Source organism: Herpailurus yagouaroundi, unplaced genomic scaffold, assembly GCF_014898765.1.
Source record: "Herpailurus yagouaroundi ecotype Mexico unplaced genomic scaffold, PumYag 160, whole genome shotgun sequence".
NCBI classification, from domain to species: Eukaryota; Metazoa; Chordata; class Mammalia; order Carnivora; family Felidae; genus Herpailurus; species Herpailurus yagouaroundi.
Window position 1 is genome coordinate 20,711,260 of NW_024412401.1, and position 26,864 is coordinate 20,738,123.

A 26,864-nucleotide genomic window follows, 5' to 3' on the forward strand; every position below is an offset into this window, starting at 1 on the left:
TTATATTTCAAGTTTTAAACAAAGTCTAGAGGTATCCCACACAAGACAGCTCTTATGTCCTATACTGTGTCCCAGAGACCACAGTATACATCCACAAATGGACTAGTCTGAAAAGCATATCCTTTAACCTTCCAGAACACACGAATTAGAGTATCTTCTCAGAGGGCATTTCCATAGGCCAGCTCCAAAGATGATCATAGAATTGTTTCAGATGTTTTGACCTGCTTCCTGCTACCAAGCTTAACAGACACCCATATGGCACCTGACTACACTACAGTCTGTTAACCAGTGATGATAAACTTGTAAGAGTGAAGCTTATATTCAGGAATCAAGAGTCAAAAACTCACTCCTACTAAAGCACAGTTCCAGGCGCTCTAATACAGGAATCTGCAAACAGGTCATACAAAAACAAGAGACAGTCAGGATTTGGCCCCAGGGCCCTAGTTTGTTCACCATGATAGAAAAGAAAATAACACAAGTAAGGGGTTAATAAGAACTTTAAAGCAATATGCTATATTGTTATCAAATGGATTAAGAATCTGTCAGTGTATTGTTAAGCTTATAAGACCTCCTTCAGTATCCTATGCAAGATCAGTTTCTGCCATATCTCTTCCTTCTTTTTTTTTTCTTTTTTTTTAATTTTTTTTTCCAACGTTTATTTATTTTTGGGACAGAGAGAGACAGAGCATGAACGGGGGAGGGGCAGAGAGAGAGGGAGACACAGAATCGGAAACAGGCTCCAGGCTCTGAGCCATCAGCCCAGAGCCCGATGCGGGGCTCGAACTCACAGACCGCGAGATCGTGACCTGGCTGAAGTCAGACGCTTAACCGACTGCGCCACCCAAGCACCCCCATAAAATCTGCTTCTAACCCATCCTTAGTTGGATATGAGTTCTGCCCTAAACTACCCATACTCTTCACCCACACCTCCTTATGACCAAGAGTATACTTTGCAAGATAGTTAGCCATGGTTAGTTAGGATATATCAGTGGCCATGGAGCAAAAAGATGCTAACTCAGCCAGAGAGCATTTCATCAGTGGCCTCATTAACACTGCTGGCTGTAGTTAATCAACTGAGCTAGTCAGCTGTAGACAAATACACAAGCGTGTATGCTTTTGAGGTACCCATTGGATGCTTGAAGGAAGGCAGGAAAACAGGGAAATAAAATGAATGTATGCTTGTGAAAAACAGCAACTCCTTTGATTATTTTTTTATAACAACTCCTTTTCACTTTATTACTCCATTCTCATATTATAGACATCATAATCTTCTCTGTAAGCAGTGAATTATTATCCCAATTTTACAACAAATAAATCTAGAAGGCTTCATTTCTCGCAGGGTCACACAGCAAATTAACTACAGGTAAAAGAATTTTCTACATTTCAGAAGTTCTTTTCTTTCTTTCTTTCTTTCTTTCTTTCTTTCTTTCTTTCTCTCTTTCTCTCTTTCTTTCCTTCCTTCAGAAGTTCTTTCTTTTCTTTCTTTCTTTCCTTCCTTCCTTCCTTTCTTCCTTCCTTCCTTCCTTCTTTTTCTTTCTTTCTCTCTCTCTCTCTCTTCCTTCCTTCCTTTCTTTCTTTCCTTCCTTCCTTCCTTCCTTCTTTCTCTTTCTTTCTTTCTCTCTTTCTTTCTTCCTTCCTTTCTTTCTTTCTTTCTTTCTTTCTTTCTTTCTTTTTCTTCCTTCCTTCCTTCCTTTCTTTCCTTCCTTCCTTCCTTCCTTCCTTCCTTCCTTCCTTTCTTTCTTCCTTCCTTCCTTCCTTCCTTCCTTCCTTCCTTCCTTTCTTTCTTTCTTTCTTTCTTTCTTTCTTTCTTTCTTTCTTTCTTTCCCCAGAAAGAAATGTCTTTAGGACATTTTGCTGAGAAAGCTCACCAGTTGTTTTCTGGTTAGGCTAGGTACTAGCACTATGATACTAACTATTAAGCCCTATTTTGCAGGCAGATGGGCCAGTGGGGTCAGTCTGCCACTCTCTAAACTCAGCCCTAACCCAGTCCAGGCCTATTCAGTGCACACACATGTCTTCCAGGATTTTGCCGTTGAAGGCCTCCGCACCCTGATGGTGGCCTACCGAGAACTGGATAACTCATTCTTCCAGGCCTGGAGCAAGAAGCACAGTGAAGCCTGCCTGTCTTTGGAGAATCGGGAACATAAAATGTCAAATGTCTATGAAGAGATTGAAAAAGATTTGATGGTTGGTGTGAGGAAGCCAGGGACATATTGGGGGCAGAATTGGGGGTGGCAGTCAGCAGAGTGAGCAAGATCTCTGAGAGTGGCTTCCAGCAGATCAATAGGTTCAAGCTTCTCTAGATACAGGATACTGGAATCCAAGCTGATTCGGGATGTCCTAAATCTTCCCCCCTGTAAATAATAGGGGGGAAACACTAGTTATAAATTTTATCTTATCCCAAAGCTGCTCACAGAAACTAAGTAATCTGGGAGAAATGAGGATCTGAATAATGCACAAATTAGATAATCCACAACTAATTGATGGAATAATCAAGACAAAACATTCATTCATTCATTCATTCATTCATTCATTCAACATATTTATTAAGTGCCTCCTATGTGTCAGGCATTGTTTTAAGCCCTGAGCATGTAGTGGCAGACAAAACAGACAAAAAAGTGACATATGTAGTATGTCAGATAATGAAAGTGCTGTTGGAGAAAATAAAGCTAGGGAGTATCAGCATATGCATGTATGTCTTGGAGAGGGCAAGACATAGTTGCTATTTTAAATAGGTTGTTTAGTCTGAGCAGAGACGTGAAGAAGGTGGCAAGCCAAGCAGATCTCTGGGGGATTAGCTTTCCAGACAGAGGGAATGGCATGAGTGAAAGCCCTGAAATAGGAGCAGGCCTAACTTGTTAGTTGAACAGCAAGGTGCAGTTAGTCTGGCTGGTACAGTTTAAGTGAGGAGGAGAGAATAAAAGGACGTGAGACAGGGAAGTAGTAGAGTGCCCTCATAAGCCAGTGTAAGGACTTATAATGAGATATGGAAAGCCATTGAAGAGTTCAACCAATGAAGTGATGCGATAGCTTTCAAAATAATCACTCTGACTGCTGTGTTGAGATTATACTATAGGGGAGCAATCACAGACCAAGGGAGACCAATTAGAAGGTAGTTGGAATAGTACAGGTGAGAGATGATGATAGCTTGGACTAGGTAGAAGTAGTGGAAGTGGTGAGGAGTGGTCGAATTTTGTACATTTTTTAAAAGGTAGGGCCAACAGGATTTGCTAATGGATTAGATTATAATATGAAAGAAAGAGAAGTTAAGGGTGATCCCAAAGTATTTTTTACCTGAATGATACAGGTTGGCTCTGCTATAAAAAGAGAAATTATTGATACCAAATGAGAAAACACAGAGATCCCAAAGCTTACAAATCTCCTTCCATAATCAGTTGTTAGGTTAGTACCTCTACTCTGTCCTTCTGGAGGCCTAGCAGAAATCAGCCAGTAGTTTGTCCATCTGTCAGTTCCTCAGACTGAGTCCCGGTGCCCAGCCCTGTGGCCAACCCTGCAAGCCAGGAAGTATGCTGTGAAGCAAGAGAGAACGGAAAGTGTGTTGAGAAACAGATGGTTTAGAAGTGTCACACAGCTTCATGTATGACTTGGGCAAGTCTTTTCCCTCTTTGATCCCTAATATTCTGTTTTTAAATTTGATTTATGTGTTTGAAAAGCTGAATCTGTTGAGAAGCAGAGTGTGCTGAATTTTATACTATCTGGATCCTCATGCCAGGACAGAGACAACTTAATAAGAATGTGATGAGGTGCCAGTTGAGTTGTTGGGTAGAGCTAAATGCTGTGATGCTCTGCTTTTTCCTCACTCACTGCTATCTCTGTTCAAAGCTGTTAGGGGCCACAGCCATTGAAGACAAGCTGCAGGATGGAGTACCTGAGACAGTCGCCACCCTGAACAAAGCCCAAATTAAAATGTGGGTCTTAACTGGAGATAAGCAAGGTAAAGGGGAGGTCCTGACCTGACCAATCCTCTTCCTTACCCACCTTAGACATTTCTTTATATTATTTTGTATTTTCTTTTTGTCTTAGCCATTTATTTCATAATTACCTTATAACCCAGGCCAAGTCCTTACAGGACATCTTTACTCCCAGTCTTGCACATAGTTTGTTAAGAGCATACTTTATGCCGGATGCTGTGTTAAGCATTGAGGAAACAGAGATGATTCAATCAGACATGATCCCTGTCATCCAGAAACCCACAAGCTAAAAACTTTGGAGTTATCTTTGACTGCACCCTCTCTGTTGTCCCAAAGATTCATTCTCTTACCATGTCCCACCGTATCTTCTGAAGATCCCCTTGACTGTGCAACCACCTTAATTCAGCCTTTGTTCCCTGTTTGCTGTACTTCTGAACTTCTGCAAAAACTTATGAACTGATTTCTGTCTCTTGTCCTTATTAATTTCAGTACAGCCTACATTCGATCAGTTTAATCTCACTAAAATATACTACTTTTATATGTTATTCCTCTGATCAGATACCTTTAGGAACTCCTCATGGTAAAGTCAGACTCTACTGTCTGGCCTTCAAGATCTGGATAATTTCTTGCTACTTACATATACTGCAACTTGAAGTGACCATCATCTTTAGTATGTCCCAAACAATCAAATTCCTATTCTAGAGCCTCTGTTTGAGTTGTTTTCCCATTTGAAATGTTTTTTTTCTTCACCTAAATAAGTCTTACTCATCCCTCAAACTCTTTTTCCAGGAAAGTTTCTATAACAATTCCAATCTCTCCTCTGAATTTTGATATCACTTGCAGTCAGGGTTCAGGATTTATTTTTTGGAAAATTTTTTTCCTTAGTATGTATTTATTCCAAATTCCAGATTTCTTGATGTAAAGAAAAGACCACAACCAAAACATCCCAGTCCCCCATAAAATCTAGCATAAACACAGGCACAGGGATGTACATCCTGACTATTTGGAGAAGTGTATACGCTTTGGAATTGTTTTAAGAAATGAGGGAAAGATCTGTTGAAAGACTAAGCCAGAATGGTGCTTGCTTCAGCAGCACATACGCTAAAATTGGAATGATACAGAGAAGGTTAGCATGGCCCCTGCACAAGGATGGCAAATTCATGAAGCATTCCACATTTAAAAAATGAGAAAAAAAGAAAGGCTAAGCCAGAATGATCCTAATTATTGATAAATTATTCAGAAGTCTGTACTAGGTAAACAGTCTCCTGTGTGTTTGAATATGGTCTCCAGTGACTCATGAAAAATACACTTTGACTGCATCCATGGCAAACATGAACAAATGGGCTCTGTTGCCCACTGTTAGAGCCTACGTATGTGTACACTTTTGTAAAGACCCTGTCATAGACAAAATGTGACCTGTGTTCACCCTTCCCTGTAGAGACTGCTGTGAACATTGCCTATGCCTGTAACATATTTGAGGAAGAAATGGATGGGATGTTTATCGTGGAAGGCAAGAATAATGAGACTGTTCTGCAAGAACTCAGGTACAGATAGATGGGAGAACTGCCACGGTTCATTTAGTATGACTCCCACACTCCAGAAGGAACAAAGAAGAAATGGAGAAGGGGAAAACAAAAAAACCTAAAATATTTTATATGATTTTGTGCAGAAGCATTACAGCTCAAGGAGTTGGAGTTCTGAGGTTGGAGAAGTGTGGTGTGTGGTGTGTAGATGGTCAAGGACCTAAGGCAATGGCAGGTCTCAGGAGGCAGTCAAGTCTGAGGTTCTGGCTATTGCTTTGTAGAGGCTCTATCCACATTACCCACTTTCATTCTGGGACACTTTTTCCTTCCTAACTCTGGGGCTTCCAGTCAGACATTAACCAGTATTCTTGGCTTTCAGGTCAGCCAGGGACAAGATGAAACCTGAGTCTCTACTGGAATCAGACCCAGTAAACATTTACCTCACCTCGAAGCCCCAAATGCTCAGAATACCTGAGGAGGTGCCCAATGGCAACTATGGCTTGATCATCAATGGCTGCAGTCTGGTGGGCAACACAGAGCTACAACTCTGTTCTGTTCTCCCAAAGAACTCTTCTCCTAGGTCCAGCCCACTTCAGGGAAATTTCAAGACCACTTCTCTGTTTCATGAGTCACCCTTTCCCCCCCTCTCTTTTGATGCCCTTTCCTGATAGAAACCTTTCCCTATCCTTCTCCAGGCAGGAATAATAAGGAAAGAGAAGCTAAGGGCATATTCCTTCCTTATCCAAATTCTTCACCACTGATGTGACCTGTCATTTAGGGGCAAGGGGGAAGCAAACAGAAACAAGTCCTCCAAAAATGTCACTTGGCCTTATAGCCCAGTCAACTGGGCTGACTGGTTTCCAATTGGAGGCTGTGTCAGTTGTGAGGATGCCTAGAACTGACTTGGGCACTTGTCTCCCTTGGGAATGGAGGACCTGGGAGCCTCTATGCCTGACCTAAGTAATACAGGAGAGTATGGAGATGGGGAAGAGCCTAGAAAGGTCCTGTCCTGAGAGCCTTTTTGGGCAACCTGAAATGTGGGTTTGTTCTGATGCTGCAGGCCTATGCTCTGGAAGGGAACCTGGAGTTGGAGCTGGTGCGAACAGCGTGCATGTGCAAGGGAGTTATCTGCTGCCGGATGACACCCCTTCAGAAGGCCCAGGTGGTAGAGATGGTGAAGAGGTACAAGAATGTGGTGACACTGGCCATCGGAGATGGGGCCAATGATGTCAGCATGATCAAAGGCATGTGAGGGTTGGGGGCAGTAACCTTCAACGATGGGCTTGCCCTTTCCTTCCTCCAGGGACAAAACTGACCTCAGTGGCACTGTGTTTTTGGTTCACAGTCCTGCATATCATATGTATTGTACATTTATAATGTTTTGCAACTTCATTCATCCTCCTCTATACCTACTCTCCCACTTATTTACACATGCATATATCAGTCCATATGCAGACATGCACAAACATTCAGATTCATGCACTTACACACACAAATACACACACAAATACACATGGTTCCCACAAGAACATACGCATATATTCACAGAACAACAGGTTGTGCAACTACCACACCATCTTTCCAAGATGGCATCAAAGGCTACATGAAGAACCCCTGGGCAGGAGTCACAATCTGTTCTGTTTTTGAAGGCTGTAGGCCTGAGCAATGTTAGGCAGAAGACAGGACTGCCCAACCGAGGAATTAGCTGTGAGGCACAATGCAGGGATCTTTTCTTCCCTGAAGCAGTGTTTGCAAGAACTTGCTCTGACTCCCCTGGCTGAAGAAGAATAGCAGACTTACTGAGGCCTTGGACCAATAAAAGCAAATGACTGAAACTGGTTTTAATTTCAGCTGAATATTGTTGGCTTCCAGCAACTTGTGGTTCTCTGAGATATGGACAATACCTAGAGATCCTCTAGTCCAACCTCTCCCCCCATCCAGGAAACACTAGCAGACATTGTAGCCTCGGCTTTAATACTAGAAAGTATTCTTGCGCTCTTCCCCACTTTCTAGAACTCCTCTGATTTTTAGGGCCTTAGAGGTTTCAATTATTCCATTAAGCAATACAGTAGGTATATACCAGAAGATCAGTGAATTTACCCTACACTAAGTAGACTAATTAAAATTTTTAGGCACTTCAGTCTCATTTTCCATCAATCCTAATCCTTGTTTTATCCAGAAAAAGTCCTATTAAGCCTCCTAAAGAATTTGCTACTCACTAACAAAGTATGTACATCATTATTTCCTCCTAACAGGTGGATTTTAGCTCCTTAAATAAACTTAGGTAATTAAATATTATGTTAGATTGACATCCATGCTGCATCTTCAACTGATGTAAATGGCTTTAAGTGATAAGAAAAAATTTTTTTAATATATGAAATTTATTGTCAATTGGTTTCCATACAACACCCAGTGCTCATCCCAAAAGATGCCCTCTTCAATGCCCATCACCTACCCTCCCTTCCCTCCCACCCCCCATCAACCCTCAGTTTATTCTCAGTTTTTAAGTCTCTTATGCTTTGGCTCTATCCCACTCTAACCTCTTTTTTTTTTTTTTCCTTCCCCTCCCCCATGGGTTTCTGTTAAGTTTCTCAGGATCCACATAAGAGTGAAACCATATGGTATCTGTCTTTCTCTGTATGGCTTATTTCACTTAGCATAACACTCTCCAGTTCCATCCACGTTGCTACAAAGGGCCATATTTCATTCTTTCTCATTGCCATGTAGTACTCCATTGTGTATATAAACCACAATTTCTTTAACCATTCATCAGTCGATGGACATTTAGGCTTTTTCCACAATTAGGCTATTGTTGAGAGTGCTGCTATAAACATTGGGATACAAGTGCCCCTATGCATCAGTACTACTGTATCCCTTGGGTAGATTCCTAGCAGTGCTACTGCTGGGTCATAGGGTAGGTCTATTTTTAATTTTTTAAGGAACCTCCACACTGTTTTCCCAAGCGGCTGCACCAGTTTGCATTCCCACCAACAGGGCAAGAGGGTTACCGTTTCTCCACATCCTCACCAGCATCTATAGTCTCCTGATTTGTTCATTTTGGCCACTCTGACTGGCGTGAGGTGATATCTGAGTGTGGTTTTTATTGATAACAAGAAATTTTTACCTCAGCATCTGGACAGCAGGAAAGAGCCCAGATGGCTGTAGGAGGTACAAAGACCATCCAGGAGAGCTTTCTAGTACTAGCCATGCCAGGCATTCTTGAGTGGCAGCATCCAAAACAAAGTGTAGATGAAAGGGCTATTTTCTGACAATCCACTAAAGGAAAAGGGCAATCCACTCAAGAGAAAAAGGCTCCACTAAGTGCCATTTTGAGCTGGGCCTAACAGTGTTTTCCAAATGTAAAATAAGGGATTTGTACAACATGATCTCAGACTTTCTTTTACACCTCCCAGGCTGGTAGCCCAACTGACAAGCTCTGTGGCTGAGAAGCTTCTGGGATTTCTTTGCAGCTGCCCACATTGGGGTTGGCATCAGCGGCCAGGAGGGAATGCAGGCCATGCTCAACAGCGACTATGCCTTCTCCCAGTTCCACTATCTTCAGCGTCTACTCTTGGTCCATGGCCGCTGGTCCTATAATCGCATGTGCAAGTTTCTCAGCTACTTCTTTTACAAAAATTTTGCTTTCACCCTGGTGCATTTCTGGTATGCCTTCTTCAGCGGGTTCTCTGCACAGGTAGGAGGTCAGGTGGTATTCCCCACTCTGGTCAGCTGGGTCTTCTCTACTCACCCTCCACTTTAGCCAGCTCAGACCCTTTTTCTTCTCTGGAGACCAATGTATGATATGCTGCCATCCATCCATAAAGTTCCTTATCCATGGTGATCCCATCTACTAACCTTAACACTTAAACTTATATTTCCATACCCTAACTTTTCTGGCTTAGCTCTGACTTGGACTTCACCTTCAAAACTCTCCTGTAAGATATTTTCAACGTCGACCTTACATGGAGACATAGTTTCCAAACATAGATAATATGGGGAAATGCTTGGATCTTGGAGGGGTTTTTTTAATCATCCAAAGTAATCTTTATGGAACAGGCTAAGCCTCAAAGACTTGCCAGACAGGGTGACTATGGGGTTTACCTGTAGCCATACTTCAAAACACAGCTTCCCTTTACTTCTACTTCCCCACCACGATCCCCCTTTTCCCTGCCCCAGACATGAATTGTTGTTGCTCTAATGAATTAATTTCACATTTGAGTATTAAATCTCCCCCATAGCAGTGGGGAAAAGTGACACCTGGATGTTTATGTTCTACAAGGAATCCATTTTCCTATGAGAAGTTTTTCAGGGTTCTCAAGGATTCCCAAGAAAAATAACCTCAGGAATGATTATCTTGGGAGATCTCTACCACCTTTGTTACCTTGGGCTCTGAGGGAAACAGACTGGTCAGCTGAAAGTAGTAGACTTGTATACCCCCAGTGTCTAGCAAAGCCATTCTAGTTTCTGAGAGGTGTGTGTGTATGTATGTGTTTTGCTGACCTCTTGTGGCTGGTAAAGGAGCCCTCTCTAGGCCCCAGGATGGAGCACCCAGCTGGGGGAGGGTCATTGGACTATTCTACTTGCTAGTGTTAGAAAGTGTCCAGTGTAATAGAAGCTACTGAATGCCATAAATCAGATAAAAAGACGCCAGAGGCTTATATGCCTGAGAGTGCAGGGATCCAGCTAGCATTCCCTAGCAGGCACTTGGGATCTTTTCTGTGCAGGCATGGATCGTTCAGGTCATGGCAGTAGGGTTGATCCAATTAACCTTGTAGGGTTGGCCACAACCAAACTTGATATGGCCTTGCCCAGCCTGAGACCCAGGGTTCTAAATAGAGTATGACCAAATAGAGATTGGGGTCACCCTTCTCTGTCAGATTTCCAAAATCCAAATCCTGCTTTAGGTTAGTATAGTGCTAGGTAGTTGGGGGCAAATGGGGCTCTCTTGAACCTGGGAGGTAGAGCTGGGATTTTGGAAAAGAGAGGAATCTAAGAAATCTCCTTGGTATTCTTCTAGACTGTTTATGATACCTGGTTTATCACTTTCTACAACCTTGTCTACACCTCCCTCCCTGTCCTGGGCTTGAGTCTGTTTGACCAGGTAAGACCAGCAGCAAGCCTCTTAGTCAGGGATAAAGCCCCTAGGCCCTTGAGGAATGTTCCCAAGAGTGGGGAGGACAAAAAGAGCTGAGTTCTACAAAGTCAATTATAAATGTAATTTCTAGGGGCGCCTGGGTGGCGCAGTCGGTTAAGCGTCCGACTTCAGCCAGGTCACGATCTCGCGGTCCGTGAGTTCGAGCCTCGCGTCGGGCTCTGGGCTGATGGCTCGGAGCCTGGAGCCTGCTTCTGATTCTGTGTCTCCCTCTCTCTCTGCCCCTCCCCCGTCCATGCTCTGCCTCTCTCTGTCCCAAAAATAAATAAAAAACGTTGAAAAAAAAATAAAATAAATGTAATTTCTAGGGCAAGGAAGGGAACTCATCACCTAAAGAGGTATCATAAGATAAAGAATCCTTCTCCCCAGAAATAATCATTAGTTTTATAAATCCAAGTTTTCCTGTGTTCAATTTTATCTTTATAGAGATACATGGAAATTGTGTCTTATAGTAAATTGAGTGTGCATAACAGTAGTGAAAGGATATAGAGTTATTAGGGCAGGACTAGGTAAAGCAAGGGGCTTCAAGAAAGGAGAGACCCATACAGAGATACTAAGATAAACCAATGCAAGGTGGCCTAGGTGAGAGTCCTAAAGGCCATGGATGGGAATGTGGGTATGACATTTTGAGTCCTAGGGAGTCAGCCTATGGGATACCACCTATCCCTGTCAGAAATTTCCTGGGCATTGGGGGTCCTGGTACCATACCTCTCCCTCCTTTTCTACCCCAACCTCCAGTCTTGGGCACAATGAATAGAATAGAAGCCTCCAAAGAGGGATAAAATAGCCAAAAGAGGACATCATGGGATCATGGTTCCTGGTCTCCATCAGGGTAGGAAGGAAAATTCTCCATGAAGTAGCTGCTAGCCTCAGAGCAACTAGAGGGATGAGTTGTGTCCTATCTAGCTTCAACTAATCTGGCTAATTCTAGGGACCCAAAACCTCTCAAAAACAAGCCCCAAGCTTTGTTATTCAAAGTTTCAGATTTAGGAGATGAAGAAGATCCAATGGCGTCCATATATAGAATCCTGTCACCTGAGTTCACCAGTCACTATAGGAATGGGAGGAGCATCACAGAACATGGATACCTCCATGGGACTAACTGGTCCCCACTGGCTTCCCCCTCTCCTTTTACTGGCTCTTGATAAAAAATATTCAACTAAGGGATCACTTAAAACTGGGGACTCATGTCCCAACTGCCCCCCATCCCAAGCTCCTGTCCTCCCTTCCAGCTACCCCAACCCTAATTACCCCCTTAACTCTGCAATCCTAACTGTTTCCAGGTCCTTACCACCATCTTGAACTTCTCTTAGCTTTCTTTAACTACCTAGATCCTTGCCTAGAGTATGGGACTTCACGAAGGGTCTGTGGTCACTGCTCTGTTCTCTGGTTCCACTTCTCAAGTAATCCATGAGGAAGCTCCTAGGCAGCCTGGCAGCAGACTCAGTGAGGGGGAGAAGCTTCTACTCTGATGGAGATGGGACCTTCTATGGAGAGACCCTGAGCCTTCCTCCTTACCCTCTGGTGCTTCCAGGACGTGAATGAAACATGGAGTCTATGCTTCCCAGAGCTGTATGAGCCAGGCCAGCACAACCTCTATTTCAACAAGAAGGAATTTGTGAAGTGTTTAGTGCATGGGATCTACAGTTCCTTCGTCCTGTTCTTTATCCCTATGGGGACCATTTACAACTCAGTACGCAGTGATGGGAAAGAAATCTCCGACTACCAGTCCTTCTCCCTAATAGTGCAGACCTCCTTGCTCTGGGTGGTCACAATGCAGGTGTGGCCAGTGTTGGGGGGTGGGGGGTGGTAGGGAGGGGATTGGGTGGGGAGCCTGTCTGGAAGAAAGGGAAAGAAGAAGGAGGGAGGGAAGGTGGGAAGGGATCATCCTCCATTACGGGACTGGAGAAGGGAGGTGGCCAATATGCCCCAGATTGTAGAGTATTGCACATAAGAGGGTGCTTTTCAGATTGCCTTGGAGACAACCTACTGGACAATGATAAGCCACATCTTCACCTGGGGTAGCCTGGGTTTCTACTTTTGCATCTTATTCTTCCTGTACAGTGATGGCTTGTGCTTGATGTTCCCCAACGTCTTCCAATTCCTAGGTAAGGCTATGCCCACCCAGTATGTGGCAAGGAGGTTGGGGGTAGGGTTGAGGAGTGTGAATCAAATACATTTGTTTAATAAATGTTCACTGAGCACATATTACTATGTGCTAGGTTCTGTGGATATAGATATGAATACGACATGGTCTCTGCCCTAAAAGGATGCAAAATCTAGCTGGGGGAATATTTTACCCTGTTAGATTTTCCGAGATATTTTCAAATTTCTTACCTAACTTGATTTTTGTAAGCATCCTATGAGGTACAAAGAGCAAGAATTATTAGCACCATTTTAGAGACTGCAGGTTTTTAAAAATTATTCAAATCTAGCTCTCCTGGTTCCCAGTCCAATATCCTTTCTACTGTGGCATACTGCCTTATTGTCTCCCACATTAATTTTCCTATCTCTCATCTCTACTTTGATGGGAGCAAAATTTAGAGAGGGTAGATATTAGATGTGGCTGGCTCTCGTCTGTCATCAAGCCACTCATTTTCCCCCCTCCAAAACCCTGCATCCCATTTTTGTGTCTAGGCCAATGTTCTAGGATTCCTGTAACCTACCCCCATCTTTCCTGGCCTGCCCAGCCTTTAGAGGGAGACAGAAGCATGTGAATTCACAGTGACTTTGCCTGTAGAAAAGCACCTCACTCTAATTCTTTTGCATTTATGTTATTAGGAGACTAAATGGTCTCCAAACCAATAACTTCCTTCTTTGGGTTGGAGAGTTATCTAAGTTCTGGCTGACAGCCCCCTTAGTCTAGACTCTGGTTAAGCCTTTCCCCCTCCTGGCTCATTGTTTACAGGTGTGGCCAGGAACACTCTGAACCTGCCACAAATGTGGCTGAGTATTGTCCTCAGCGTGGTCCTCTGTATTTTGCCTGTGATTGGGTACCAATTTCTCAAACCACTATTCTGGCCTGTCAACGTGGACAAGGTGAGTAGAACAAGGAATCTACCCAGATATAATTCATGGCCCTCTTTGCCTTTGCCTCTGTGGATAAAAACACTGTCCTTCATGTTCTGGCTATAGATTATGGACAGAATTCATCTTTGCACGAAACTTCCACTGCCACCCCCAACCCGGACCAAACTGAAATATGCAAGCTGTCGACGTTCTGCCTATGCATTCTCGCACAAGCAAGGCTTTGGGGCCCTCATCACTTCTGGCAAGATATTGAGGTCTACGGTATCCAAGAAAAACAGCTTTCTTTTTAAAAAGTAGAGATCCATAGGGAAATCTCAAAGGAATCAGACATTACTCTTCCTCCCTTGTATTCATACAACTTAATAAGGATGGATTTGAGCCCTGGGGAAACCAGCATAAACCTGCCCTTTAGCTCTCATTTCAGGGGCTGCATTCCCTAGAAGGCTGTGTCCAGGTAAGGCAAGGAAAGGTAAAGAAAGAACCCCCAGATATCTGTCAGAGTTGCAGCATTTCAAGAAAAAGCAATGTCAGGCCTCCCTTCCACCAACCCTTCCAAGTTTTAATCCAGACAAGAAAATATGAAAGTAGTGGGTGAAGAGATGCAATATAGGAAAGGGAAAAGAAAATATGACTTAAGAATCTTACTTTGGGCTCTGTTTTCCATACCCAGAGTAACCATAAACCTTCCAGGGTCCCACATAAACATATCCCATCCAGGCACCCTTCTCAGGTTTATCTGGGGAATTCAGGGTGAATCTTTTTGCTGGCCCTGGGTAGCAAAAGGAGGCAGTTATGAAAAGCTGGTCATAAGAAGCTAAAGGAGTTTCTGGATTAAAAAAAAAAAAAAAAAAAAGAGGTGGTTCCTGCCTTGAGGATTTATAAGTCATAATTGATGAACACATGTCTTCATTCCATAAAATTACTTAGAGAAGAAATTGTATGTACTTGGGAAATTGTTTCTGAGAAGTTTATGGAGTAATAAATTGCTTAATTTGGAGTGGAGAGATTTGTATGATCTGTTGGACCCCAGTGACAATAACATAGTCCAAGCAATATCATTGGCCCGCAGGTCCCCACCATCCTCCCCCTTCAAATTAGTTCAGTATCTCCCTCCCCACCCGCTTTCTCTCCTTTTTCAGCTCCATTTCACTTCATACCTCAGTATGACCACATCCTTTAACCATATAGCTTTTTCCCCTTTATACACCTTACATATTGGTTCCTAAAGTTCAGTACCAGGTTCTCTGCACATCTTTCTCAGTATCTTTCCTGAGTGACTTCATCCAGATGCATGACTTCATTTACCAGCTCTTTCTCTTAGATCCAGATCCATTTATTAAACTGATTCTGGGGGCGCCTGGGTGGCTCAGTCGGTTAAGCGTCCGACTTCGGCTCAGGTCACGATCTCACACTCTGTGAGTTCGAACCCCACATCAGGCTCTGAGCTGACAGCTCAGAGCCTGGAGCCTGTTTCAGATTCTGTGTCTCCCTCTCTCTCTGACCCTCCCCCGTTCATGCTCTGTCTCTCCCTGTCTCAAAAATAAATAAACGTTAAAAAAAAAAAACAACTGATTCTGAAATCCTTCATTTAGTTGAATCTTAGGAAATTCACACTCAGTCCACCAACATATATTAATTATTTTGCCCCAGAACTTTACCCCAGAATGTCATCACCCTCATCACAGTCACCCAAGACAGTATGATGGAAATCATCCTATACTCTTCCTCTAGTCTGATGTCTTATAAGTCATCAAGTAATGTAAATTCTGCATCTTTATTGTGTCTTGTTTTCAGTTCCCTCCATTTTTACCACCGTTGCCCTTGTTCAAACTTTGATCACCTCTCATCTGGATTACTGCATAAAATCTCCCAACTCATGTTCCTGGTTTTCCTCTTGTCTAAAGCATCACCAGTACCACTTCCAGAGTAGTCTTTATAAACAGCAAACTTGGTCATGTCAGACCCCAGCTTTGCACCTTTTAGTGGCTTTCCATGCCTTCTGGATAAAGCTAAAATTGGGACATTTTATTATTGGGCCCTCTCTACCTTGTCTTACACTACTCCCCCATGTGTATTCACACTAGCCATGCCACTTCTGGTCTTCATGTCATCAAACATGCTATTCTTATATCCTAAAATGCTTTCCCTCACCCTCTTCTTCATCCAACAAACTCCTAGGCACCCTTCAAATCTCAGAACAGTTGAAAGTAGATAGAGGTGGTAGTCAAACAGCATTGTGAATATACTAAATGCCCCCTGAATTGTATAGTTTAAAATGGTGAATTGTATGTTTTGTGAATTTCCCAATTTTTTTTTTTTGAAAGATTAGATTAGGCAGTCTCCTCCAAGAGCTTCCCCTAATTCCTCAGTGTGACTTACATACCCTTCCTATTTATTTAATTGCTCTCCTGTGTGTACCTCTTTCAGTGACACTTATCACAGGGCATTGTAATCATTGATTTACTTGTTATTCAAAGCATATAATAGGCCTTTAGTAAAGGTCTATTGAATTAATGAACAAATGAAATGAAAGGATATTGAAATCTGCTTCTCTGCCTGTTTTTCTTCTTTCCCCGAACAGCATCACCACCCACTAACTCAGACCGGAAACCTCAGTCTTTCTGGACTCCTCCCTTTCATTCTTCTAATCCAATCCATTCTGTTACCAAGTTCCATTTACTCTTAGAAATGTCTTCAAATCTGTCCCTTACTATCCTCCCCAGTCCCACTGCTGTCATCATTTCTTGCCTAGATTATGGCAACATCTGCCTCTCTGGTCTCCCTGCCTCTGGTTCTACTTGTTTCCAATCCATTATCTATACCACAGAGAATGACCTCTTAAAATACAAATCAGATCATGTCATTTGCCGGTTTAAAAACCTTTAATGACTCATCATAGCTTTCCTACCTGGGTGCTGCCTACCTCTCTAGCTTCATCACCAATTTCTGCTGCATATGCTCTCATTTTTAAAAAGTTTTTTAAATGTTTATTTTTGAGAGAGAGAGACAGCACGAACGGGGGAGGGGCAGAGAGAGAGGGGAGACATAGAATCTGAAGCAGGCGCCAGGCTCTGAATTGTCAGCGCAGAGCCCCACATGGGGCTCGAACCCACAAACTGTGAGATCATGACCTGAGCGGAAGTTGGACGCTCAACCGACTTAGCCGCCCAGGCACCCCTATTCTCATTTCTGCCATATCAAACTATTTGTAATTCCTCAAAGGTTCCATTGTCTTCAGAAGCCTCTATGCTTTGGCTCTTTGTATTCTCTCCTCTTAGAATACACCTCCCTCCTTTGTCTAGCTAATGTCTATCTGCTCTTCACTCTCAGCTTTGGGTCACTTCCTCTGGGAGCCTTCACTGACACCCAACCTCCTATTCTGATTTGGGTGCCTCTTCCTTGGACCAGACCTTCCTTATATTAGACCACCTTGTATATTTCTCTTATTTTCAGTTCTCAAGATTTGAATGTATTATCACTCACATGCCTCTTTTAATTATGATTTACTTATCTGTCTTTTCTGCTAGGCCATGATGATCTCCTTGAGGACAAGAACTCTGTTTCATTTTGGTATTCAGTACTGGCACTTAGATTATTAATGTTTTTCAGTGAATGAGTAAATTAAATCTACTACCTTTTATTTGCCCTAAACTTGCCTCTTACCCTGTCCTTTCAAAATAAATCTTATCCTTTGGTATGTAGTGTTCAGTTATACTTTAGAGGTCTCTTTTTATGAAACATGGTCACACATGGTCTCCCTTATAAGGCATTTGTAAGAATACAATTTGGACCTATAGTATCCCCCAAAGCTCCTGAAGAATCAGCATCCTCTCCTGGTGGTTTATGTGCATCTTGGGAGATTTGAGTCTCAGTCTCTGCTGAGGATCCAAGACAGCACATGCCACGTTCCAAACTGAAGGGTGAGATGATCATGCAAGACTTGGAAAGGGGGGTATGAAAAATAAGTGTGCAACTTTTAATCACCTCACCCACCTTGAGAAAAAGGCCAGAAATTTAGACATTGATAAGGGATCTTTAGAGAGAATTACTAATGGACTTTGAGTCCCATCCCAAGTTCAGTTCAAGTTGAGAGGGTTTTAAGGAAATTCTTTGGAGAAATTGATATGATTAATGTGTTTGGGGTTACAGAGAACTCATACCTAACTCATACCTGGAAAATCTAAAAAGCAGGAGAACAATTAGCTACCTTTTTTATGGAAGAGCAAAAAGAGGTGGCTGGTGAGATTGGCCTATGCCCCCATTATTTTTCAGGACAAAGGGATGCATGGGTACTCCCCATAGACCACATATGGGCCATGTAACAGACCTAATTAGGGTTTCTTTATCCTGTCAGAGAGACAGGATCTGAAAAGTTGAGATCTCAGCAGAAGGAAGCAATAGATCTGTTGTCAAATCGTTAGATATTTCTAATTAGATAAAAGGTTGCCTCAGGGTTTGACTGCCTGTGAAGGGACATGAGGTAAATTTTCTATATCTTGATTTTGGAAGTATTTACCTGGGTGTATATATTTGTCAGAACTCATCAAACTGTACACTTAAAATCTGCAAATTTATTGTATGTAAAGTATACTTAAGTAAAGTTTTTTTTTTTTAATTCTTAGAGATTTCTAAAGGAGTTGTAAGTGACCAACTAGAGCTGAATTCACCCATATTAAAGTAACTAGGTATAGGAGAAATAGCTCAATCAACAGTGAGGGTGTCACCGAAAAACCTACAAAAGGGCTCCTTGAGAGTCAGCTTTAGATACTTGTCAAGCACTAAAACTAGTTTGTGGTAGTATTAGCCAAGTAAGAACCTTCCTCATCTCTTCTCTTTCCACCCTGCTCAAACTCTGAGAGTGCTAGCAAGCTAAGCAAGAGAGAAAAGATAGACATCTACGAATCCTCACCCCCTTTTCCCACTAAACATGGGCATTGATAGTAGGGCCAAGCTGAGAGATAGGAAAAGCCATAATTTTAAAGTTTGAAGTTTAAAGAATTATTTTATTAGTCTGGCTATTTTAATTATTAAAGTGAAGCAGTGACAAGTACTGGTTGCTACCTGAAAATGACCAGAAAATTCATGAAATGTACAGTCTTATGGAGTGGGTTTAAAGAGTGGAAGACAAAATAAAATGGTTTTATAGTAATCCCTATCCCACAAATCCCATCCTTTCAAGGTTCCAATTTCTCTCTCTCTCTCTCTCTCTCTCTCTCTCTCTCTCTCTCTCTCCATCACATTCATCCACATGTACAAGTATTTACTGAGCATCTACTATGATCTGGGCACTGTTCTCAACGTAGAGATACAGTGAAAGCCAAAAATCAAAAAGGTTTCTACTATCATGGATCTTACATTCTATTAAGGGAAACAATAACAAAGTAAACAAGATCATTCAGATAATAAGTGCTATGAAGATACTTTAATAGTGAGGGACTGTGAGAAGGAAGGGGGAGCTACTTTGTATTTAGTAGTCATAAAAGGCCTTTCTGAAGAAGTGGCATGTGAAATGAGACATAAATGACTAGAAAGATCTAGCCTTGCAAAAATATAGTGGAAAGACATTATAAGCAGAGTAAATAGCTACTTAAAAGTCCCTAAGATAGGAGCTATCTTTGTGTGTAGGAAAAAGACGCCAATGTAGACAAAACATGATGCACAAAGAGAAGGGTGTTTTGATAGATATGATGGGAAACAGTGGAGAGCTTTAAAGCCAGTTTGGAAGATTGTTCAGGCCACTCTCTGGACAATAGGGATGCAAAAGTGACCTCAGGGAGACTATTTAGTAGGCAGTTACAGTTGTCTAGGCATGGCATGGTGGTGGCTTAGATGAGGATAGAAGCAGTGGAGAAATAAGTAGATGATTAGAGGATATATTTTGAAGGTAGACTCAAAGGACGACATGGGTTGGCTACCAAAGATGCAAGCACTGGTTTGTCAAATGATCCTATGGATTTACCCAATGGCTTCTCTGAAAAGCAGGATACTAAATTCATGGATTACTGACTCTCCCCACACAGCCCTGATGAAGGGGTGAATTTGGGTGGTCATGTTTGGTGCCAGTTGACTCCACTACCCCTAGCCACAACTGGCCAAGAGTGGATATATAACTCACTATAGCTTCTCTCTCTCTAGAAATTAGAATTAGAACTCTGGGAAACTAAGTCAGTGATAAGGACAGTAGCTGGTGAGTGGGAAACTAAGTCAATGATAAGAACAGTTTCGGGAACAGTGGGGCCTCCATTTTAAAGTGGCCATGATTTGCTTTATGAAGGTAAGTGAGCCAAGATATTTAGCCTGTAGCAAAAGCATAAGCAGATGTCCAAAGAGAAACAAAGATATTATTTCATTGCAGGAAAGAACCCCATGAGGGGCTTTCTGAAGTTAGGTTCCATAAGGACATCTTTTTCCCTGTTTTTGCCAATAGCAAAAACCCAAAGGCAATTCCAGTTTATATAGGCCAAGTTTAGACTTTTTCCTCATCTACAGCCTTTTAGGAACAGGGCAAGGTCACAGAACCATCTGGCTCACCCTGCACCTTTTCTTTAAGAACTTGCAGGAAAAATAATTTATTTACCACTGCCAGGAGAAAAGAAACAAGGGAGCAATTCTTTAAAAACATTTTTATGTTTGTTTGTTGGTTTGTTTAGAGAGCACAAGAAGGGAAGGGACAGAGAGAAGGAGAGGCAGGCTCCCAAGTAGGCTCCACACCATTAGTTGCAGAGCACAACACAGGGCTCGAACTCATGAACCACAAGATCATGACCTGAGCCAAGATCTAGAGTTGGAAGCCTAACCAACTGTGCCACCCAGGTACCCCAAGGGCACAATTCTTAGCTCCAACATTTCCCAGCAATTCTAGCTCCAAGATACATATCCAAGATATGTTCAGAGGTTTAGAGAAGACTCAGCATTGGAGGACCCTGGGAGTCATCATAGTCATTTGATCAACTTTACGCCCTGCCTCCAACAACACATTTATTTTATTTATTTATTTATTTATTTATTTATTTTTACTTATTTTTATTTTAGTGGGCACCAGCGGGGGGAGAGGGGCAAAGGGAGGGAGAAAGAGGAGAGACAGAGAGAGAGAGAATCTTAAATTTTTTTTTCAACGTTTTTTATTTATTTTTGGGACAGAGAGAAACAGAGCATGAACGGGGGAGGGGCAGAGAGAGAGGGAGACACAGCATCGGAAACAGGCTCCAGGCTCCGAGCCATCAGCCCAGAGCCTGACGCGGGGCTCAAACACATGGACCGCGAGATCGTGACCTGGCTGAAGTCGGACGCTTAACCGACTGCGCCACCCAGGCGCCCCTGAGAGAGAGAGAATCTTAAAAGCAGGCTCCATGCTCAGTTCAGAGCTTGATGCCTGGCTCCATCCCAGGACTCTGGGATCATGACCTGAGCAGAAATTAAGAGTCGGAAGCCCAACTGACTGAGCCACCCAGGCTCCCCCAACAACACATTTAATTAAGCATTAAGTCCCATTGATTCTATATTCTAAATCTCTCTTAAATCTGTCTCCTTTTATCTAACTCCTCAGCCACTGCCCTAATTCAGATCCTCTCACTTCTCATTATAATTACTACAGAGTCTCAATTGGTTTCTTTACTTTCCTGTAACTCAATATCCATGCTCTTACTAAAGTGAAATTTGAAAGTGCAAATCTGTTTGAATACTGGTAATAATGCAAAATGTTTCTATCCATGACAATGCAAATGATTCTTGTTCCTGATCATGCAAAATAATTTTGTCTGGTAGAAAATACACACTTATAAAAGTCAAATCCTCATCTGAACCGGTTTTAGTTTCTTGAATTAGCTCCCTCACTAATTAGTGAGTTTAATATGTGTTTATTTTATATTTGTATAAGACTCATGATTTTACCTTTTCAAAAATTAGCTCATAACACAAATAACAGGAAGTAATCTTTGCTTATTGAAGACAAAAATGAGACTATATGAAATGATAGAAAGATGTGCCATGAACCCAGGGTAGAAGTCAAGCTGAGCCTCCAAAGTGGAACACACTGCTGGAAAGCCCCCCAGGAACCTCTTTGTGTCTACACTTGGCTCCTTTCTTTGAAACAGATTGATCCTTCTCAGCAAACTGCTTTTCTTTGCTACTCAGGCCATTTGGCAAGTAAAAGATGGTCACAGATCTCAGTTTCCATTGTAAGTCCAACTATGAATAAGGGTATAGTTCTCCCCCAATTCCAAATTCTCAGGGAAGGGATTCTGTTTGGCCTAGTTTGGGTTAAGTCTTTACCCTGGACCACCTAACTGTACAAGCATACAACTTTTCATCAATCTCCCTACCTGCAGTCCTAGCCTTCTCCACATCACCACCCCCCCCAGAATTTTATTTCTGAAATTCAAATTTGATTTGTCATTCCTCCCACTGCATAAAGCCCTTCAGTGTCTCTCCACTGTTTACAGAATGTGTCCCAACTCTTTAGTATATCATAGGAAGCTCTTCAAAAGCCCCTGACTATATCTGCTGTGCTCTCTCCATTATACCCCACACCTTAAGCATATCAGTTGTTTTGCCCCTGTGTTCTTTTGGACATGCTGATTCCCCCACACCCTTTACCATTCATTCTTCAAAACTCTGTTCACACCACTTCTGTGAAGCCTGAGGATGCATTACACAGCATGACATTTATCTGCTTCCTTGACTGTGAGCCAACAACCCTGTGAATGCATATGGTCTCAGTCTCTAACTTTCACGAAGCATGGAACCCAGGGAATTTATATTATTTGCTGAGTGACCACCTGCCCACCTCCCACCCCATCCCCCACTGACCTTTGTCAGGAAGAAAGAGACAACAGGATCCTCAATGTCCCACATACATCCTGCCTTCCATGAGGAACAGGAAGAGCATGAGTTCTCTTAAAGAAAAAAGTTATTCATGACACTTGTTAAAGATGGTAAGGCAGACCTTAAAGGGCATCACAACAGGTATGGGGACCATTGAAATGGGATTTTGCAAATGGGGGAGAGATTGAGCTCAACTCAGACACCAACAAGAAGAGGGGGGATTTTCTAGCCAAGTAGCAGTATAGGGGTCAGTGGATAGAAAATTACCGTCTTAGTCTGTGCAGGCAGCTATAGTGAAGTACCACAGACTCTGTAGCTTATAAACAACAAATTTACTTCTCACAGTTCTGGAGGCTAGAAATCAGAGATCAGAGTGGCAGCTTGGTTGGGTGAGGGGCTCCCTTCTGGGCAGCAGACTTCCCCTTGTATCCTCACCTAGAGGATTGGGCTAGGGAGCTCTGAGAGACCTCTTCCATAAGAGCACTCATTCAATTCATGTGGGTGCCACCTTCATGATGCAACCACTTCTCAAAGGCCCCAGCCTACTAGAGCCATCACCTTTGGGGATATTTCCATGTGTGAATTTGAGAGACACAAACATTCAGACTATAGATAGCAATTGCTAAGAGGATACATCAGGGGTAAGGGGAATTCTTGCTAAAGGGTCTCAACAGAATTCTTGCTTGAAGGCAGACCAGGGTGGTAAGATACAAAGGGTGGTCAGATACCAAAGGTGGGGGATTCTAACTAAACTGACTTAGGAAGATTCTTGTTCAAACTGGATTCTATGGGGAAGCCCAAGGTCAGGCCTAGTCCAGCAGAGAACTCAAAGGATCCTAAAGTTTGGGTCAAAGGAGAGAGTCTTTGTCAGTTCCAGGTTTTACCAAGATTCTTAACCTGGTGATGCATGGGGTACTTTTAAAAATATCACAGCCTGGGGCCTCCCAACCACCACTACACTCCCATCCCAATGATCCTGATTCAGCCGTCTCCGAGGTCAGGCCTTGGTTTTGTTGCTCTATTTTCATTTTCCGTTTTCCCTAAGAGGGTCTACTGAGGTGTCAGGGTTGAGACTTGCTGCTTTAGGCGAAAGTGGGTGCACAGATACACCTGTCTTCGAAGCCATTAGGCCCACGCCCAGGGTCACCTGGGTTCCCGAAGACTCGAGACGCGCCTCGCCGCGCACCGCCCCGAAGGGGCGGGGCGCGGGCCGCAGAAGGCGGGGCCACAGCGGAAGCCTCGCCGCTCCCCTCGCGGGAAAGCTCTGCGCGTGACTCGCTGCACCCATCACAGCGAGAAGCGGGGGAGGTGGGCCAAACACGGCGGGCCCGAAGGACCGAACCAACGCGCCGTCCGGAGGGGCGGCATGAGGGCAACCCAGATTGGACCATCGGCGCCGCGGCTGCAGGGGGAACCGGACATTACCAACCCGTCTGGAGAGGAGGGGGGCGCCGGCCTGTCCCAGCTGCAACGCGACCCCAGAGGGGCGCGAGACGCCGCCGGCCGCGCCGCCGCCTCCACCAACGCCGCGGGCACCGTAGGATCACGCTGAGAAGAGAAACGAGGTAGGGACGTTTCTTTGGGGGCTGGTGGGGTCCGGAAGACCCATTGCCCTCACGTTCCAAACAATCCCTTAGGGGAAAGCTCTCTGTGCCGCCGCCCTTCCCCTCAGCCCTTCTCCGTGGCCCTTCATCCCCACCCTGCCGGTCCACTCCCACCTTCCTTCCTCCTGACACTTCACCTCTACCATCCACTGAAGCCTCAAGCCCTAAGGACCAAACATCCCTTTGGGCGTCACCCCAGATCCACCCCAACCGTCTCCTCAAACTGTCCCTTCGGTGACACCCCTCAGCTGACTCGCGCCCGGCTGTCATCGTTGTACCCGCATCTTGGCTGCCGAGCACCCGACCCCAGGACTGTAGTAGGGGCCTCCGCATAGCCAGTCCCAGAGGGTCCTCGGTGCCCTCCGCCCCGTTGGCCCCCTGGCTCCCAAGTTGTCATCTTCCTGAACTAGAATAGGATCTTTTTGTCACTCTCACCTTAGAAAATGTTTGGCCTGACGTTTTGCCAGTCCCCTGACACCGCACTTACCTGCTGTGAAGGGCACGGTGATCCCGTGCTCAGGGCTGGCTCGGGACAATCCTGGAGGCAAAGACCATACAGTATTCATTTGTATCCCCAGCGCCAAGCACAGTGCCTGGCACATGTTATCAGCTCAGTTAAATATTTGATGGGTGTATAAATGAATGAATGAGCCCAATGCAGAGGGTGTGAGGCAGAGTGGTTTGGTGGGAAAGGTGTCTCCAGTTATATGAAAGGGGGGCGGGGTGGAAAGGAAGAGCATCTGGGGGATTACTTGTGATGCTCATATCAGGATCCTAAAACAATATATTCAGTCTTTGAATTCATGAATCTAATTTCATTCTGGTAGGACCTTCTATGTATCATCTGTTTTCCACTTATGTTCTATTTACAAATATATATATCTATATATTAATGAGGGTTGGGAGCTGCAGAAATTCTTACTGGTAAGTACCTTAGAGGTGCCGAGATAAACTTGAAAGAGCTTTGCCCAAGTGACCTGCTCCTCTTGCCCTAGTGACTAACTACTCCCTCTGGGGAAAAATTCTGGAGACCAGCCACAGCCTTTAAAGCTGACTCAGTGTAGTCAGCTGGTGCTTCAGGACAGGTTGAGGAATGAAGGACCTTGTTGATTTTACACTTTAGCTCCTGGGTACGCCCACTCACACTTCTCAGGGACCGGAGTGGTAGACATCCCAGGCAGGCCTAGTGTGATAGATATCAAAGATTCCTAAATTCTACTGTAGTATGATCAGGCCATATGGGCCATTTATATCTTGGTAGGCCAGAGTCAGGCAGGGATTACCACTATGTGAACAGGGTCAGTAGTAATAGATGAGAATGTGAGTCTTTTAAAGATGGCATTCTCAAAGAACAGCCTGAAACCTGTTTTTGTTGATTCTGAGGAGGATAACCTGAACAGATTGAGATTCCTGAAGGTAAGACAGGGTTCAGAGACCTCAGTTTTGACCTAGGTTCTGTGAGGAAGTAGATGATTTTGCAGAGTGATGGAAAAATGGCTGGGAAGCCGTAGGAGTTGTTAAGCCGAGAAGTACTTGCCTGACCAGTATGGGCATTATTGTAACTGAGGCTCAGGGTATTAGTAAAAATAGTGATTCGAGTTTCTTAGGAGGCAGTGTTATGGCTTTGGGGAAGGAAGAGAGAGCCCACCACTATCCCAGGTATTCTGTTAACTGTGCTACTGCTATATGACCACAGGACACCTACCACCATTGTTTCTTTTCCACGTTGAGCCAGGTCACAATCCAGTTTCCTCTGATTTTTTTTTAAGTTGAGTCCCTTTTTGAGGCCAGGCCTAACAAGAAGCTGAGTATGTTCTCACCCATTTCTAGCTTTGATTTATCCTTCTTCACTTTCTTTTTTTCCCATCCTCTGATCTATCTTTATAAAGTAAGTCTTGGACCATAGAAACCCAAAGCAGGGAGGGTCTTCTGAGTTGGATTAAGCATAGGCATTGTGTCTGGAGACCAATACTTTTTTTTATTTTTGGAGTGGGGGAGAGGGGTATCCAATACATTTTAAGGAGCTTTTTTTACTTTTTCCTGTTTAGGCTCCCTGTTAAGTAAGACCTCAGTGAGCCCAGAACACTGTGGATTATTTGACTTATTTTCTGTTCAACTTTCAGTACTTAAGCATGTTGCCAGATAAAATACAAGATGCCAAGTTAAATTTGAATTTCAGATAAACAACAACGTGTCCTGTATTTTTATTTGCTAAATCTGGCACCCCTACTTCATGGGCAGGCTTATGTGTTCTAATGTTCTCTCTGCAAACTTAGGACAGTAACTCACCCTTTTCTTCTGTTACTCATACACAATGACTGAGCACTCTATTAAAAGTCTCTTGGGGCGCCTGGGTGGCGCAGTCGGTTAAGCGTCCGACTTCAGCCAGGTCACGATCTCGCGGTCCGTGAGTTCGAGCCCCGCGTCGGGCTCTGGGCTGATGGCTCGGAGCCTGGAGCCTGTTTCCGATTCTGTGTCTCCCTCTCTCTCTGCCCCTCCCCCGTTCATGCTCTGTCTCTCTCTGTCCCAAAAATAAAAAAAAAAAAAACGTTGAAAAAAAAAATTTTTTTAAAGTCTCTTGACTGAGACAACTCATGGCATGTTAGGGTAAGGGCAGGCTCTGTAGAGATTGATCAGTGTTTGGGTTACCCAGAAAACAACCACTCAGACATTGGCATATGATATTATAGTACCTGTCAAATGAGTCTGTCATGCAAAATAAGCATATTATTTTGAATGGCCAGATATCAACATGGCTCTGAAAGAGATGGCTGGTGTGGGAATGAGAGTGGGATGGGGG

At 43.5% G+C, this 26,864-nt stretch overlaps 2 protein-coding genes, 1 long non-coding RNA gene and 1 other non-coding gene across 5 annotated transcripts in view; 3 read left to right on the top strand and 1 right to left on the bottom strand.

Moving 5' to 3' along the window:
• Positions 1 to 14,634, top strand: part of LOC121034633 (phospholipid-transporting ATPase FetA-like) — a 101,609-nt gene extending 86,975 nt beyond the window's left edge. Inside the window, exons 19-29 of the mRNA XM_040481612.1 lie at positions 2,023 to 2,187; positions 3,844 to 3,955; positions 5,371 to 5,476; positions 5,835 to 5,979; positions 6,516 to 6,699; positions 8,926 to 9,149; positions 10,473 to 10,556; positions 12,142 to 12,387; positions 12,577 to 12,715; positions 13,516 to 13,646; positions 13,743 to 14,634. Of these exons, the coding sequence (XP_040337546.1) occupies positions 2,023 to 2,187; positions 3,844 to 3,955; positions 5,371 to 5,476; positions 5,835 to 5,979; positions 6,516 to 6,699; positions 8,926 to 9,149; positions 10,473 to 10,556; positions 12,142 to 12,387; positions 12,577 to 12,715; positions 13,516 to 13,646; positions 13,743 to 13,934 (1,728 nt within the window). The 3' untranslated portion in view covers positions 13,935 to 14,634. The remainder of the gene's footprint in view (positions 1 to 2,022; positions 2,188 to 3,843; positions 3,956 to 5,370; positions 5,477 to 5,834; positions 5,980 to 6,515; positions 6,700 to 8,925; positions 9,150 to 10,472; positions 10,557 to 12,141; positions 12,388 to 12,576; positions 12,716 to 13,515; positions 13,647 to 13,742) is intronic.
• LOC121034634 (uncharacterized) lies at positions 1,773 to 25,086 on the bottom strand. Of its 2 annotated transcripts, XR_005792538.1 has the most exons (5): positions 24,997 to 25,075; positions 24,552 to 24,602; positions 22,446 to 22,531; positions 3,411 to 3,530; positions 1,773 to 2,354 (listed from the first exon to the last, which is right to left on the bottom strand). It is a non-coding gene; the product is annotated as an uncharacterized LOC121034634 (long non-coding RNA). The 2 variants fall into 2 exon arrangements; XR_005792537.1 differs by having other exon boundaries at positions 24,552 to 25,086.
• LOC121035196 (U6 spliceosomal RNA) lies at positions 5,010 to 5,112 on the top strand. The gene has a single exon (XR_005792785.1). It is a non-coding gene; the product is annotated as a U6 spliceosomal RNA (small nuclear RNA).
• Positions 23,709 to 26,864, top strand: part of RUSC2 (RUN and SH3 domain containing 2) — a 66,365-nt gene continuing 63,209 nt past the window's right edge. The window contains exon 1 of the mRNA XM_040481607.1: positions 23,709 to 24,025. The gene's annotated coding sequence lies outside the window, so the exon portion shown is untranslated. The remainder of the gene's footprint in view (positions 24,026 to 26,864) is intronic.